General features: G+C 34.8%; 1 protein-coding gene and 1 long non-coding RNA gene across 2 annotated transcripts in view; both read right to left on the reverse strand.

Moving 5' to 3' along the window:
- LOC136837524 (uncharacterized) overlaps positions 1 to 480 on the reverse strand; it is an 11,511-nt gene extending 11,031 nt beyond the window's left edge. Inside the window, exon 1 of the long non-coding RNA XR_010852711.1 lies at positions 250 to 480. This is a non-coding gene — a long non-coding RNA (uncharacterized lncRNA). The remainder of the gene's footprint in view (positions 1 to 249) is intronic.
- Positions 481 to 4,100: 3,620 nt separating this feature from the next.
- Positions 4,101 to 17,500, reverse strand: part of LOC136837523 (uncharacterized) — a 15,161-nt gene continuing 1,761 nt past the window's right edge. The window contains exons 2-4 of the mRNA XM_067102369.1: positions 7,090 to 8,433; positions 6,053 to 6,232; positions 4,101 to 4,653 (exon numbers count right to left, since the gene is read on the reverse strand). Coding sequence (XP_066958470.1) covers positions 4,138 to 4,653; positions 6,053 to 6,232; positions 7,090 to 8,430 — 2,037 coding nt within the window. The 5' untranslated portion in view covers positions 8,431 to 8,433 and the 3' untranslated portion in view covers positions 4,101 to 4,137. The remainder of the gene's footprint in view (positions 4,654 to 6,052; positions 6,233 to 7,089; positions 8,434 to 17,500) is intronic.

Genomic DNA, 17,500 nt, shown 5'->3' on the forward strand with positions numbered 1-17,500 from the left:
TCCGAGTGGTTATATAGGCAATATCCGACTTGATAAATAAGTTGCGGTAAATAGCTTCATCAAATAGGAAAATGGTTCAAATTTACCACGCTGTTGATAATGAAAATTATACTAAACGTTTAAGATGGGAAGTAATAATTCACGTTAACAAATGAATAGATCATTACCTGTAGCAGTTACACTTCTCAAATCATCATTATAATAGAGAAAATAATAGTAAAACGTGAAATAAACAAATCATTCACTAACCTCAATGCCTCTCATTCAACAAAAACTGTGGATCTCCGTCAACTACTGCGTTCGAAGTAGAGTCAGACTTCTGCGTAACCGTTCTCCCACCCGCTGAGATGTCTCTCCTACACGCCCAGCCCACCTTTGTCTGCCTGGCTGGCCCGGGTTGTTGACGTTTCAGATTAAGACAGCCTTGTGCTATGCACACTATAGGCCTTCCTTCTTCGACCAGCTCGTCACTGGAACAACCCACGGAACAGAAAATGGATTCTGGCGGCTTTCGAGCCGTAACTGAAATTAACTGAGAAATAGAAAACGGATTATGGCGGCTTGTTGGTCGAAACTGAGACAATCAGTGAAATAAAAAAAAAAAAAACGTATTTTGGCGGCTTTCAAGCCGTAACTTAATTATCTGAGAAATAAAAGAAAAAAAATAGATTCTGGCGGCTTTCGAGCCGTACCTTGAATTATCTGAGAAATAGAAAATGATTATGGCGGCTCGGTGGCGGTAACTGTAACTTTCGGAGAGATAGAAAACGGTTTCTGGCGGCTCATTGTCTATTGTAGTCATTATGGAAGGGGATGATACCGAAAACACACGAAGCCACCTTATATGAAAGACCTGGCTTGACGTTAGGGCCCTGCCGACATGGTCGTTTCTGTAAGTGTCCAGATTCTGATTAAATAGTTCATATGAATGTTTGGAAGTAATTTTCTTTTCGATGAAAAGAATTAAGAAGATTTATAGCTCACGCAGTTTCCTAATTCTCGGCAATTTCTGTCAGTAATTGTTTCATACCGTGAATCCAAACGGGCATAAGGCCAGCTCAGTCTGTTAAAACAACAAACAGGAAGGCAAAGCCTGAACGCACATATATATATATATATATATATATATATATATATATATATATATATATATATATATATATATATGTGTGTGTGTGTGTGTGTATATATATATATATATATATATATATATATATATATATATATATATATATATATATATATATATATATATATATATATATATATATATATATATATATATTATTAATTTTTATACTCCACAATGGCCGGTTGAATACGGTTCATAGCTCACAAAACTTTCAAATTCTCCATAATTTTATCAATAGTTGTTCTTTATCGTGAATCAGAGCTGGCAAAACGAACGGACATGAAGGCAGACACTATAACACCTTTTGCTACGAGGAACGTTCTAATAGACTACATGAAAATCCTTATCAGACGATGTAGCCGGCGTTTATCTCAAATTCAAGAAAACACGCCAACCCACTAATCCAAAACGGATTAGACAGTGCTGCCAGGAGAGATTCGGTGCGGGACAGATGGGGAAGAGAAGGTTTAACTGCCTCAGTATTTTAAGGTTCCCTTAAATTATTATCAGCTGTGTTGTGAAACGCCATCCTCAGCCGTCTTATTACGCAGGGCGTAAATTCTGTTATTTCATGTTTCTTTCATTTTTATTGCATTTATTGTTATTATGATTATCATTAGCAGTGTGCCAGTGATTGTTACTGATGATATTACTAATATCAATTCCGCCAACTATGTCGTCATTATTGTCTTAACATTATCATTTTTATTCGCCAAATAAATTATGTGGCCATGTGTATGTCATAACAAAAATAGCAGTAACACTTGTTATCATTATAAGAATCATTAGTGTAACGGCCTTTGTTATAAGTAAATACATTTAGGAAATATGTATTTACTTACACTTATTATCATGGTAAGAATCATTAGTGTAACGTCTTTATTGTAGTCTTGTTATTATTATTTTTAAAATTGATTGACTTGCTGTAATGCACGGCCTTCAGATACATAAGTTTACAGTTGACTCATAGGGCATAAGAGTAGAAGAAAAAGTGGCGCAATCCCAGCATTATTAAACATCTTCAAAGTGAATCTATGAGGGAAAATAACGCGCCGGAGATAAGCTAAGGAAACAAGTGATTTATGGAAATGAATCACTCAAAATATTACAATGCAATTATTAATAGCCCGTTCTGCCACAGTCTTCTTAACGTTGCGACTTCAGTTGAAAATGTAACCTCTCAGTCCATAAAATAACTTCATAGTTGAATTACACATCGTTTCCTTCCTCATCTACTGCTAGCTGGCCAGGCTTGTGTACCTGGGGTTAAATTCCTGAGATGTTTGCTAGTATTGCACCAGCCCCATTTTTTTTTTTTTTTGGCCATGCCCTAGGTTAGATATAAAGAATGGTAGAAGAGGAAAGTAATTTGGGTGTGGGAAACATGATGAGATTATTTCCAAGAAAATTCTATGGTTAGTTTTTAAGATATGGCGTCCTGCTTTTTTCGGGGAAAGGTCCCGGTTACACTTCGAGTAAATGCTACCCGGGTTAAGTAGAGCAAAAATAAAAGGATGATAACAGGTGGACATATAAAAATGTGCCTTGTTCCCCACGTGTTTGCAGATTCCCCAGAGATAAAATAATATCGGTCGCATGTTAAAAGAGCTATAACTTACCTGAAGTTTGAAGGCCATCGGTTAGGAGTAATTCAAAACAACAGGCCGACTATGTCTGGAATGCACCTCACCATAAACTCCCGTTTTCTAAGACATAGCCGTAGGCTGCGTTCTGTGAAAGCAAATCCTCTCTCTCTCTCTCTCTCTCTCTCTCTCTCTCTCTCTCTCTCTCTCTTCTACAATAGAGAAGCCATCTTTAAAACCTTGACGAATGTTTCATGAATGTAAGTCAATTTAGGTATCATAGGTAAGCAGAATGTTAAAGTCCCGAGTGATACTCAAATGTTAGTGATCCTATCACAGAAGCCTAAAAAACCATCCGTCTGGAAGAATCCAGACAAGATTTCAATAAGTAAACGTAAAACAGAAAGTGTGGTATCTAATTGTACTGGTGATAATATCTAGACGAGGAAAGTCTAATGTAACGTTTTCTCCTAGCTCTGCCGATCCCCATTTTGTTATTTTACAAGATTTTGTGATGCGTTTGAGGATGGATGTGCAGAAAAGATTTCTTTTTAATAAACCAGAGGCGGTGGATACCATAGTTAAATAGGTTTAATTGCAAAATAATAATATAATAATAATAATAATGAATAAATAAAAAAACTCCGTTCGTTATATGTTCCACTTGTCAGCCTTGTGTATGAGGAAATTTGTTCTTTTATTTTTGTGTGTGGGATAATGAGAGGTACTTTACACTCTTAATATAATCATAAATGTTTATAGGTCAGCATCCATAGTAAATGAGATATCAGTAATGTATGCAAAAATTCATCATCACGTTTTACACATTAAAGTGTATTATTGTCAGTCAGGGTATAACAAACAAAAGGTGAAACTATTCTTTTATTACTGATTCAAAATAAAATAGTTTACTGATAAATGTTGACTTAAAGTTACAAGTCTTCAGAAGCGAAATAACAAGAGTGGTGTATTATTTACAAAAGGCACGACTTGGAAAAACAGCGCACAGGAAATTACTTCTATAAAAAAGTACAAAACATATTTTTTCCATTGCCAGTTCACCTAACACGAGTAATTAAAGAGCATAGGGAAGAGGTAATCCCACCATAGTGGCGTATATCAAATATATACATCTGACAGATTTAATAAGAGTCTCTATAAAGAGAAAATGCGATTTTTAGATCACAAACTTATTGCACTTTAAAAAAAATACTTAAAACTATACTACCCCAATTTTAGATTCGTAAACATACAAACTTGTTTCGCAGGCATATAGGTATGGGGCAAATCATCAATAAACGTAGCATATGTTCGCTGTCTAGTATCACTGCAAATTTAGTCTTGTCGTATGGTTTGTCGTTTGTTTACACCAATAAAACAGCATGAATTCAGTGGAAACAAGTAAACTTCATCATCTCTGTATCACATAGGTAAAACCACACCGCAGTCGATTATTTCCACATCAGTCCTGTCTCTGAGGCGACTGGCAGCAGCTTTCAAGACCTCGAAACCATCCATAGCTTTGCCGATCACGAGAATACTGTCAGCCGTACCACCGCGACCAGTCACAATACTAAACTTTGAATCTCGCTTGACACTGGCTATGACGGTTCCCGTTTCGCATCTGTTCTGATATCGCAAGTCAGCGACATTCATGGCCATCCTGTCGAGTACTGGAGCGCCCCCTGTTCCATCGTTGTGCTCATAATCCCCACCACTTATCCTTTCATCCCAGTGGTTCCAGCCCCAAAGGGCATAGAACTTTGTATGCACGTACGAAGGACCTTGCTCTCCTGTGCAGAGGAGCCTAAAATTCTTTGCCAAAGGATTATCAGACGCCAGAAGGATATGAACACGACCTCGGAAGGAACCGCCCCACGCCAAATCCATGAACGCCACAGTAACCACTTCATCCAGAAAACTCGCGAGTTTGTCGAGCTGGAATAAAATTAAATATATGTACCCTTTCAGGAATGCTTCCATGCGGCGAGGTACAAAGTTACAACGAACAGTATCATTTAATTGTTTTGGGACGAGGCACATTGAAAACAATTATTTCTTGAATAAATGAATTAATGATAACATTAACGTAATTATGTTCATGGTACGTTCCAAATATATTTTCCAACTTTAGTAGATACTTTCGCATGGTCTACAAGCTTTAAAGAAAAACATTACGATTATTTACAGCTTATATTCTACACTATTTAGTAAAGCTGTGTTTTGAATGTTATCCATATATGAGTATATGTTTATATATTGTCTATTAGTATAAATCGTAAGCTAAATAAGTTGAGCAACAAAACCGAGTCTAAAATTGCAGAGGAGATATTACAGCACATTGAAGTTTGAAATAAAGCTAAAGGGGTGTGATGTGGAACTGAGGGAGGGGTCTAGAAGAGAATTTAGTTAAACAAACACATACTTAACATAAATAAACAGAACATTTAGACATTTTCCTTGATTTGATGAAGGTACATTGGTTAACGATGAGATAAGAGAAAACTTCTTTTTAATGATAAAATGACATTATATGGGGAATCCTTAATGGTAGGATTGATTACAAGGAAAGGACCAGACCATACTTAGGACCATAATAGCAATGTGGTGAACAATTCTACTCGAAGGTAAATTAAAATATTTATTAAAAATATTTAGTCGTGCGTAAAATATTAGACTTTTCACGTTAAAACAAAAAAATCAGAGATAAAAATTAGTGTCAAAAATCAAAGCATCAAAGTTGTAATACAATGGCACACGAGCATGCTCTCAGGTACCTTTGTGTGTCATGAACTGCCGTTATATATATATATATATATATATATATATATATATATATATATATATATATATATATATATATATATATATATATATATATTATTTTACTAAAAGGACCTCATTCAAACTGGATGGTATCTAATGGAGTATTTATTCAGAGAAAGTTACAAGCTTTCTTAGACAGTCCACATTTGTCCAAGAAAGCTTGTAACTTTTTCGGAATAAATACTCCATTAAATACCATCCAGTTTGAATGAGGTCCTTTAGTAATTCTACTAACGCACAGAACAATTGTATATGTGATAAATATTAATATATATATATATATATATATATATATATATATATATATATATATATATATATATATATATATATATACATACACATACATATATAATGTATTGGCCTAAATTGGTCAGAGAAATTAAGATATCTTACGTCCACGCAGCTTGCATTGTACACAAATATGAAAGATATTTACTCCTTGGTACAAAATTTGAAGGGAAGGTGGTATTCGTGTGAAGCTGCCCTTAAGCTTCAGTTAGATACCTACTTCTACTTGATGGTGAGATGTATCCACTTCTTGATCGCGCATGTGATGCAAATACAATTTTCCCTTCCAAAGAGAGGCAGCTGCTGATCTGCGGCACCCGTTACTTGAGACAACAGAAATGACTTTGCCCGGAGCGATTTTCATCACCCAGTTGTCCATTGTGTGTACCAAAGACTTTACCTGAGAAAGCATATACTATGGGTAGAGTTCTATAACATACAACAGATTGCATGACTATTCTGTTCTGCTCAGTTAGTAAAAGAGTAAGTTTAATATACATAAGATGTGGCTATTTTAGAATTTATTGTATAAAATGTTTTTAGGAGTAAACCTAGCTTTGAAAATTAATCAGAAGCAAAAAGCATAGTGGACGAGAAAAGAAGTTTAATTCATTATACCCGTGGAACCAATAAATCAAAAACAGAAGATAGAAAGGAGTTCTGCTTAAGTATTTATACACATATATATATATATATATATATATATATATATATATATATATATATATATATATATATATATATATATATATATATATATATATATATATATTATATATTATATATATATATATATATATATATATATATATATATATATTTATATATATATTATATACATATATATGTGTGTTTGCAGAGGGGTAGATAGAGAAGGGAGATATGATTTTAATGAAGCAAAAATTACTGGTGATTTTTACATAGTATTTCGTCGTAAGAAGTATTGAACTAATACACAAATGAGAAATTCTGTATATTATAATTTAATATTTTAAGTGAAGGTTATTTTGGCCTAAATAGCTTTTGAAAGTATTTGTTGGAACAGACACCACCTAACTTTCTTGTCATGAATTAATGAGTACAACCCCTCTCACTGTGATGAAAATTATACCTTTAGCAGAACATTAGTGTTATTTTGTGTATCACATTTACATACTGGCATTAAAATTTTCCATTCATTTCCAGACATATAATTAGCTGTTGCAGTGGAGGTCATAATGGAAAGAATATTCTGAGCTTGAATTATAGAATTGTTACCTTCTGTGGAAAAGTAATTTTCTTTTTGTCCTGAACGTCTGTTGTCTTTGAAGTTAAAGTACCGTAGTCTCTGCCTTGTTTAGCATTTATAAGGAGTGATGATGTTATGTTATCACTCAGGTCTTTTTCATCCCCACCTGTTTTCTTCTGCCCCTCATTCAATACCTTTAAAAACTTTTCTCTCTTCACCTTTAACTCCGTAATACTCTTCCATTTTATTTGTAACTTCTGCGTTTCTTTGACCTTCACGCTTTCTTCTTGTTTATGCTTTAGCCCTGTTGCAGGCTTCAGGTCTTTCTCTTGTGTATCGACGACTACAGTGTCCCGTTTTTCTTGATGCCTTTGCTTCTGTTTCCAAACTTCTATTGGGTCTTGCTCATTCTGCGTCTGTTTAGCACATTCCAGCGTGTGTTTCTTTTGTGCCTTTCTTACATTTTCTAGCTTTCCTTTTACGTCCTCCAAGACATTTTCATGATGCGAGATTAGGTTTTGCATCTTTTGTATTATGGACTCTTGCGTTGATACATTTTCCTGAAGAACTTCTTCAAGTTCTTTCAACTGTTTTTTCATATCATAATTGCTTGACCCGGGAGTCTGTATGGAAGACATAGTGTCTAGTTCTAATTTGTTTATGTTGTTACCCTCTGTAATATCTTCTAGATTTTTAGGGTCAATATGATTTCCCGCTGCTTTTGGATATTGTGTTACTCCACAAGATGAATCACTTACTAAGTTCTGCACACTACCAACCTTTGCATCAGCTTTAAAGTTTTGAAAACTGTTGACATTGGTGCCACCTTCTAAAGTATGCATGTCACATGCATTTGCATACTGACGGGAATGTTGCATTTCAGTAACACCCGTACCACTGGATTTTGCTGTAGCCTTTGGACTTTGTATGGAAGGAAGGTTTTCATCAGGTGCTATATTCATCAATTCGCTAAGATCTGGTACACTTCCTAAAGGCGGTAGTTCGCCTAAGCTTGCACTGGCTTCTAAATGTTGCAAGTCACCATCTATTGGGCTCTGTTCATTATGAACCTCCTTTTGCTTTGGAATTCCACGTTCATTGTGAACCTTCCTTTGCTCTGGAATTCCACGAGGAATGATAAAGTTTAACCCTTGTACTTTCCTTACATGACCGTAATTGACCGACAATGTGCTGATGTTGGAGTCCACTAGCCCCCTTTCACATGGGTGACATATTGCATTTTTCCACTCCAGAACTCTAACAACGCAGGCTGTGCACATTGTGTGACCACACCTGAAGAAACAGACTTCCCTTCTTTGTATGATGTATTCAAAACATAATTTGCACACGAAGACTCTTTGCCTTTCCATTGTCTGAAAAAGAAAAAATCGCAATATTATATATAGTTGATGCTAAGTAAAGTGTATAAAGTAGTAGTTTCTTAACAATTACCATCTTTTTATGTTTGGAATGAATTTATATTTCTTTCAGGAAATAGTTTGTTAATGGTACTGTTTCGCAAATCCACACACACATACACATGTCTATATATATATATATATATATATATATATATATATATATATATATATATATATATATATATATATATATATATATATATATATATATTAACTTTATCACATTCACAATTGTTCTGTGCATTATTACAATTACTAACAGGACCTCATTCAAACTAGATGGTATCTAGTGGAGGGATTTGTTTGAATGAGGTCCTGTTAGTAATAATATATATATATATATATATATATATATATATATATATATATATATATATATATATATATATATATATATATATATATATATATATGTATATCAATAAAAATTATGTGAATTAGATTATCTTCATAAGATATTTCAAGACTTCAGGCGCAGAGGATGGAAAGACAATCTTAGATCTGTTATAGACATGAGGAGATTTGCCATATCTGCATAACTGCTCATATTACACATTCTGGTTGGCATGTGTGAAAAAGAGAAAATAATATTAATTATGATGTAGGATAATATCGTAAATAATAACTAATTAATAAGAGAAATAATGAAAATATATTTTTTGGCAACTCTTTCCTATCCAAACTCTTTTAAGCAAGTTAGCAAATTTTTATACTGTTTTTTTATTCCAAAAATTTCTGTAGCTTCTGTCCCTAAATTGCATCTGTTTGTCAGTCTTCCACTGATATGTAGGAAAGATTTTTTCTGATTAATAATACAAAATCATCAAGCATAAGATTTCGGCTATTAACCTAAAGCTAATATCAAGAAACTCCTTAACTAATGACTACTCGTTTAAATCTGAAATAAAAAGAAAAACGATTCAGCTCTGTAATGACTTCTAGTATCATATTCAAACTTAAATGCCTCAAATTTGATTTAGAGGCATATACAATATGTCAGATGCAATGGATTCTTCAGTACACGAGAACATGTAAATAAATATAAACATAAAATGAAATATGATGATTTTGTAATATTGGGTAGTGCTTCGATTGACCAGCTCTTAACAGTTCTTGAATTTTTTTATTGAGAAGATTGTTCCCCAAAACAAATTTCAAGTTTTCTTCCATGCCTCTGTAGCTTTCGTGAATTCTGGTTGGTAATACAGATATTGGCGGTTAATCAAGCACTCTAGCAGATTTAATGTCATACAATCTGAATACTCCTTCATTCCTTCAATACTTTGTAGTCTTTATCATCTTTTCGGCACCTGGAACACTTAAACTTGCACTTTTTTAGTCACTGTGCTCTTAATGCCCAAAAACCATATGCTGGTCAGGATATAAAAAAAAGTTAAGTATCGACTAATTAAAAAACATGACTAATAATTTACACTAAAATATGGGCATGAACAGCCCCTGGAACACTTAAATTTACACTTTTTGAGTCACTGTGCTCTTAATGCCCAAAAACCATTAATATAAAAAAAAGTTAAGAATCGACTAATTAAAAACCATAATTTACTGGGCAGGCCCTGGAACACTTATATTGAGTATAATGCCCAAAACCATATAAAAAGTTAAGATTCGGATAACTAAAAACATGACCAATAATTTACACTGAAATATGGGCATGAACAGCACAATATCTCAAAAAGTGTGAAATGACTTTATATTACGTCATGAATGAATATATCTGGTGAATACAAATAAATTTTACTACAGGTGGAATAAACTTTCACGATAAGACACTTCACTAAAATGGTAATATTCTCTTTGATGATTCTTTGACATGCAATGAAGATAACGTGTACGCGATGGTATTATTGAAGTTTGGTGCAATGTTTGATACATCATTGCATGAACTTACAACGCAAGGCTAATACTGGATAAAAGCCTTTTTTTTTCTTTTGCCTTGTAGAACTTTTAAGGCGTCAATAGAGATCCATATTAGATTCCGAATAAATAAGATGCGAGAATTTCAGAGAGAGCCATCAAAGCAGTGTTGTGGAATCAACATTGCTTGAAAATATCGTCCATAATAAAGGCTATAATGAAGACGTTTAATAGTTGAATGGACAAAGAAGGACGGGAAAATTTACAGTATGAATATGATAAAAACAACTAAAATGCGCGCGAAGTTTCTTCGGCGCAGTCGAGTTTTCTGTACAGCGTATGAACAAAGCCACCGAAAATAAATCTACAGTAACTTCCGGTGGTCTCAGTATAGTACTGTATGAGCCGCGGCCCATGAAACTTTAACCACGGCGCGGAGGTGGCCTGTCCTATAACGTTGCCAGACTCACGATTATGGCTACCTTTAACCTTAAATAAAATAAAAACTAACAAGGCTAAAGGGCTGTAATTTGATATGTTTGATGATTGGAGGGTGGATGATCAACATACCAATTTGCAGCCCTCTGGCCTCAGTAGTTTTTAAGATCTGAGGGCGGACAGAAAAAGTGCAGAAGGACAGACAAAGCCGGCACAGTAGTTTTCTTTTACAGAAAACTAAAAACAAAATAACTGATATCAGAATACGGTACACATAAATATGATAGAAACAGAGCTGTGGTAAGAGACCAATAAATACAAAGAGATAACCACTTTAGTAGGAGAGGCAGATGCTATACAGGCTCGCCGGACTAAATATTCTATTTGGGCGACCTCTGCCACGATGCCAGTTATCCAGTCTAGTTAATTAATCCTGTCCGACCGGAAAACTAAGCCTCTCAGGGGGGCAGAAGACTTGAACCAAGGAAGATGTCGATGGCGTTGGACCTTTAGTGCTTTTATTACTTTGTGAATGCCGAGATTCTCTGACTTTTAAGTCAGAGATCACTATTTTTGTACATCTAAAAAGGCTGTTATAATAATAATAATAATAATAATAATAATAATAATAATAATAATAATAATAATAATGCTGTATATCAGGTCCACAATAATATTCAGAGATGAATATTGTTGATTTTATAAAAACGATACAAGAGCTGGGTTCGAAAGCTCTTGTAACGTTTTTATAAAGTCAACCATAATTCACCACTGAATATTATTGTGGACCTGATATACAGCACATCCCGTTCTATCGAAAGACCTAAATAATAATAATAATAATAATAATAATAATAATAATAATAATAATAATAATAATAATAATGAATTGAAAACTAAGCCGTACTTAATGCTGCCATTTTTTTTCCTCCATACCTAGGGCGCAGCAAATAATTAATGGTTATATCCTGACTGGTAACTTACTTTGTTTAGTGATAAGAAAAACCACAACCCTTCGCCTAATTTTATTTGATGCCAGTTTACGAACGTCATGGCTTTTATAAAATAGATTTTGTGTTTTTTAGCATTACATAGAAGGAAAGAATCATAAAAGTTATGGGCTATGATATTAAATATAAAAAGAGGAAAGTATGTATGCACAGAGCCATAACTGTGCATTTTATAGACGTCGTAACACTCACACACACACACATACACACACACACACATATATATATATATATATATATATATATATATATATATATATATATATATATATATATATATATATATATATATATATATGTGTGTAATTCTAATAATAACACAATACCCTCTTAACTTCTCAATTCTTAGCGCTTTTTGGATGGGCTTGTAACTACGAAGCCGTAACATCCAAACGCAAGAAATTGATGTTACGGCTTCGTAGTTACAAGCACATCCAAAAAGCGCGAAGAATTCGAAATGTTAAGAGGGCACTGTGGCTATTAGAATTACATATGTGTCTGGTAAAAGTGACCAGTAGATTCTACACACACACATACACACACACACACACATACACACACACACACACACACACACACACACACATATATATATATATATATATATATATATATATATATATATATATATATATATATATATATATATATATATATATATATATATATATATATATAGGGCAAAAAATGCAGAATTATTTATTCCGGCAGCTTAAACGATAACAAGAACAACAGTTTAGGAAACCTGAGATAATTACGGAGATTTTACTACCGGATTAACAAGGGACAGACTAGAAGCCTGGAGGAAGTGGGTCACGTCCCTAATGAGAGCCATGTTTCACAGCGTCCTCACAGAACCATTAGTCATAGCCCGTAGAATTGCCTTACTGACCAAAACAAGCTCATGAAAAAAGCCCCCTTTAAATAGTGGTAAGGGAGGGCTTTCCATTCAGAAGTGTGTAACCTTTTTTCTAACTCACATGCGCTGTTACTAGCTTTCGTGTTTTTGGTGGATATTTTTTCGTATAGTCTTTCCAGCGCTCTAAGATTGTTAGGACGGGGCGAGTAAGGAATTCGTGCCGGGCTAAACGTATCATTGTTTTGATTAAAAGTTTTAACTTGTTAGAGCCTACTCATGTGCAGTATTTTGGAATTTCATTTAGTCATTTCAAGATGATATCGGTAATATATTTGGCTACATATTTACAGTAAAAAACGAAATTACTTTCACAAAAACAAAAGATATGGCAATAATGGCATAACCTCAGTTTCGCTGCCACGTGGTCAGCGGGTGCTTTTAAAAGTCCAGCTCGACCAAAAACAACAATGGTGGTCACCTCTGCAAGCAGCCATTGTCACTGAGCAGCAGTTGTAGTTCCTCATTGGAAGGGCCGATATCGTACGCGGCTAGCACTCTCCTAAGCCCGCGTTCGATTCTCCGGTTGGCCAATGAAGAATTAGAGGAATTTATTTCTGGTGATAGAAATTCATTTCTCGGTATAATGTGGTTCGGATTCCGCAATAAGCTGTAGTTCCCGTTGCTAGGTAACCAATTGGTTCTTAGCCACGTAAAATAAGTCTAATCCTTCGGGCCATCCCTAGGAGAGCTGTTAATCAGCTCGGTGGTCTAGTTAAACTAAGGTATACTTTTTCACTGGGCAGTACGGATAGTCAAAGCGGGAAACAGATCTCCCCACTACTGCAAAGCATCTTCTTTCTCAGGCCAAGGAAATTGTTTATAACGTATCAGAATACTTCATTTTGGAGAAGCAAGGGGCCTGTGTAACTAATGTTAAATTCTTTTCGTCTCCTAAATGTTGAATGGTTTATTTAACCTGTAGAGGTACCGTGAAAGTACATTCGCATAAACAGTAAATAACTGCTAAAATTTTCTACGGACAATAACCAAATGACTTTAAAATGTATTCATGGCGAACCACCCACACAAATGCTAATTGTTAATGTATCAAACATATTATAGTGTTGTTATTAAAATCTACGATTGATCATTACTTTCCAAAAGCACAGCAAATAAAAAAAAATGGGTATGCTCATCGCTGTTACTTTAGAAAGCGAAGCACAGTAAATGGCAGATCTCAGGTAAAGCCATAAACAAGGAATTACCCTCGAGGGTGAGATCTAAAGGGATAATTAGATTGGGGCAGAGCTGTACGAGTATTCTTTTCCTGACCATTGAACTGAATTGAACTGAATTTAGAATTTAGGGCAAAGGCCAAGCACTGGGACCTATGAGGTCATTCAGCTCTGAAATGGAAATTGACAGTAGAAGGTTTGGAAGTTGCACTATGAATCAGTTGTTAGGAGAGGGTGGAAAGTAAGATGAAAGGAGGTACAGTAAAAGGAGCGAAAGGGATTGCAGCTAGCGGCCGAAGGCACTCTGCAAAGAACCTTCAGTAATGCCTACAGTGCACCGCATGAGGTTCGCTGAGGGCACTACCCCCCTACGGAGCTTTTCCTGGTCATACCCTACCAATCTTAAAATGTTTGAGACTTAGTTTTTATACAACTGTATTACTGACCAAAACAAACTCACGAACTAGGTTTCATTTAATTAGAGATATTTTAAAGCTTCGGCTATTGAGAATTTTGTTAAGTTCCTAAGTCACATACACTGTTTTGAGCTTTCGAGTATTTGATTGATGATATCTATTTTATCTAAAACTGATCTCGAAAAATACGCAAACGAAATTGGTGGAGAGAGAAAGATTTATCTAGATTCAGCCAGCCTTTTGCTGGCACGGGCTCTTGCTCTTCCGCAGGCCGTAACGTTATAATAACTAACTGACTGGTAATTTACTTTTTTGTAAGGTAAGGAAAACCACTATCCCTCACCTAAGTTTAATGGTGGTCAGTTTACGAACGTCATAGCTTTTTCTTATGACTAATTTTGCTGTATTTTTAACCCTGCATCGCCGGATATACTCGTAAAAGTCCTCGAGAAACAAGAATGTCATGGGATATGAAATAAAACATTAAAAAAGGAAAGTATGTTTACACATAGCCATAACTATGCATATATAGACTACACATACACACACACAAACTCATACTCGTATATGATTGTAAGTCAGAAATTTGTTTCTGTTCGACACATATATATAATGTAGGGGTTAACGGATGGAGGTGTGTGTTTATCCCTGCAACAACAGCAATAACAACAACAGTTTATGAAGTCGACGATAAATACGGAGATTTTACGATAGGATTAAAAAGTACCCGGAACAGAGAAATGCAAAGATTATCCGTGGATTAACAGGGGCCGGATTAAAATAGAAGATAGAAGTCTCGAGGGTACGTGGTCCGTCGCTATAAATAACAGCCATGTTCACAGCATTCTATGAATTTTGCTACGGGACGTTGGGATTCGAAGGCGATTAGCACATCTGCCATATTTCTTAAAGCCTTTCAAACATTTCAGGAAAGAAGGGTGATAACCTGGTGGATTTGACATAATTTTTGAGTAAAATTACGGGCTGCTTACGAAGCAAGAGCCTGTGCACAAAAGCAAGACAGACATCAAAACTTTCAACTTGACAGACAATCAAATTTCAATTAAAGATATATATATATTGGTTTTATATATATATATAATACAAATTTAATTAAATATATATATATATATTATATATATATATATATATATATATATATATATATATATATATATATATATATATATATATATATATATATATAGGTGTAAGGAATTTGTGCGTTGCCAAACTTATCGTTGTTATGATTAAAAGATTTACCATGTTAGAGCCTCCCCAAGTAAAATATGGAAAAATTTTTATTCATTTAAAGTTCATCTCGAAAACCTATTTGACTTCACGCATTTTCAGTACAAAGCTAATTTATTTTCCTGAATACAAAGAGGCATGGCATCATTTCTGGCCGCCGCTGCGACGTGGTCAGCGAGGACATTTGACAAGCCAGCTCGAACGGTGGTCACCTCTACAAGCAGCCATTGTCACGGGGCAGCATGGGTAGTCAAAGCGGAAACAGATCTCGTTACCGTGCTTTTTGGGAAACAATGATGATAGCTTGTAAATTAATAGCACAAAGTGTCTAATGCATTAACGTTATTGAAATATGTGTGGTGGTTCGGCAGGAGGGGCTTTTCAAGCCATATGATTGTTGTGCATATTCCATTTTAGCAGCTGCTTATTGTTGACGTGATTGCATTTTTCAGTGCTTTAGCAGGCTAATTAAATAAATCGTTCTCTATATACGAGAGAAAAATAATTTAGCATTAGTTAAAGGGTCCCCTTGTTGTTTCTCTCAAAGGAAGTATTTTGATACGTTATAAACAATTTCCTTGGCCTGAAAGTGAAGGCGATGGCGGTGGGGAGATCTGTTTCCGCTTTGAATACCCATACTGCCCAGTGACAATGGCTGCTTGTAGAGTTAACCACCGTTGTTGTTGATCTAGCTGGCTTTTTAAATGCCCTCGCTGACCACGTGGCAGCGGCGGCCAAAAATTATGCCATGTCTCTTTGTATTAAGGAAAATGAATTAGGTTTGTACTGGAGACATGTGAAGTTAAATATGTTTTCGAGATGAACTTTAAATGAAGTAAAATATTTTTTAAAAATTTTACCTAAGCAGGCTGTAACAAGGCAGACTTTGTATCACAATGAGACGCTTGACAACGAACGAATTCCCTACAACCCCCCCCGCCACACCCTAGGGATCTTAGACTGTATGAAAGGCCGAGTTTAATTTTGGCCGGTTGACGAACGCAGTTTTTATCACCACGTCGTAATAAACACTCGTCAAGGTCCTCAAGGAGTAAGAATATTATGGGCAATAATAGCAAGTATAAAAATGAAAGTATGTCTACACATACCCTAACTACGTTTATAGACAGCACATACACATGCACATACACAGACGTAAAATTTCAGACAACAACGGCGGTCTGATTCCGCCAATCGCCGACCGATATATTTCCCGTCTTTTGTTCATGTTTATGATATTTACAGCCTTTTGTGTGTTTTACACTCACCCTTCAGGCGCCCATTTTCCACGTAAACTGGTAGTTTCTGAACAAGAGGGCCGCAGTATATATATATATATATATATATATATATATATATATATATATATATATATATATATATATATATATATATATATATATATATATGGATAGATATGTTTCTATTTATGCAGATCAAGCACGAGCGTACGTGCGATGGCACGTTAGTCAGGCTTATATATTGTGTTAAATTTAGATTAATCTAAATACTCGTCAAAGGGACAAAGATTAAATACCAATGCAATAGTGAAATTACTATCTATAAGCTCGGTTATCATGCCCTCGCTGTGCAGTTCTGCCTGTCATCAACAGGAATCTGATGTTACCTTTCCAAACGGAAATGTTGAAAGACGCATCTTTTCTTTGGTGGAAGGGAAAGGGGATTATTTACATTTTGGAAATATAGTAAAGACGTAAGAATTCACAACAGCTTCCTGAAACTGTAGTGAATTTTAGCGTTTTTAATATATTTCCAAAACAATGAGACGTATCTTCTCTTTGGTGGAAGGGAAAGGGGATTATTTACATTTAAAAATAAATTAAAATCCCAGTGGGTTTTGGAAATATAATAAAGACGTGAAAATTCACTACAGCTTCAAGACCAGATGGTCTTGAAACGGTAGCGAATTTTAGA

The sequence above is a fragment of the Macrobrachium rosenbergii genome, chromosome 59 (genome assembly GCF_040412425.1).
Source record: "Macrobrachium rosenbergii isolate ZJJX-2024 chromosome 59, ASM4041242v1, whole genome shotgun sequence".
Lineage (NCBI taxonomy): Eukaryota > Metazoa > Arthropoda > Malacostraca > Decapoda > Palaemonidae > Macrobrachium > Macrobrachium rosenbergii.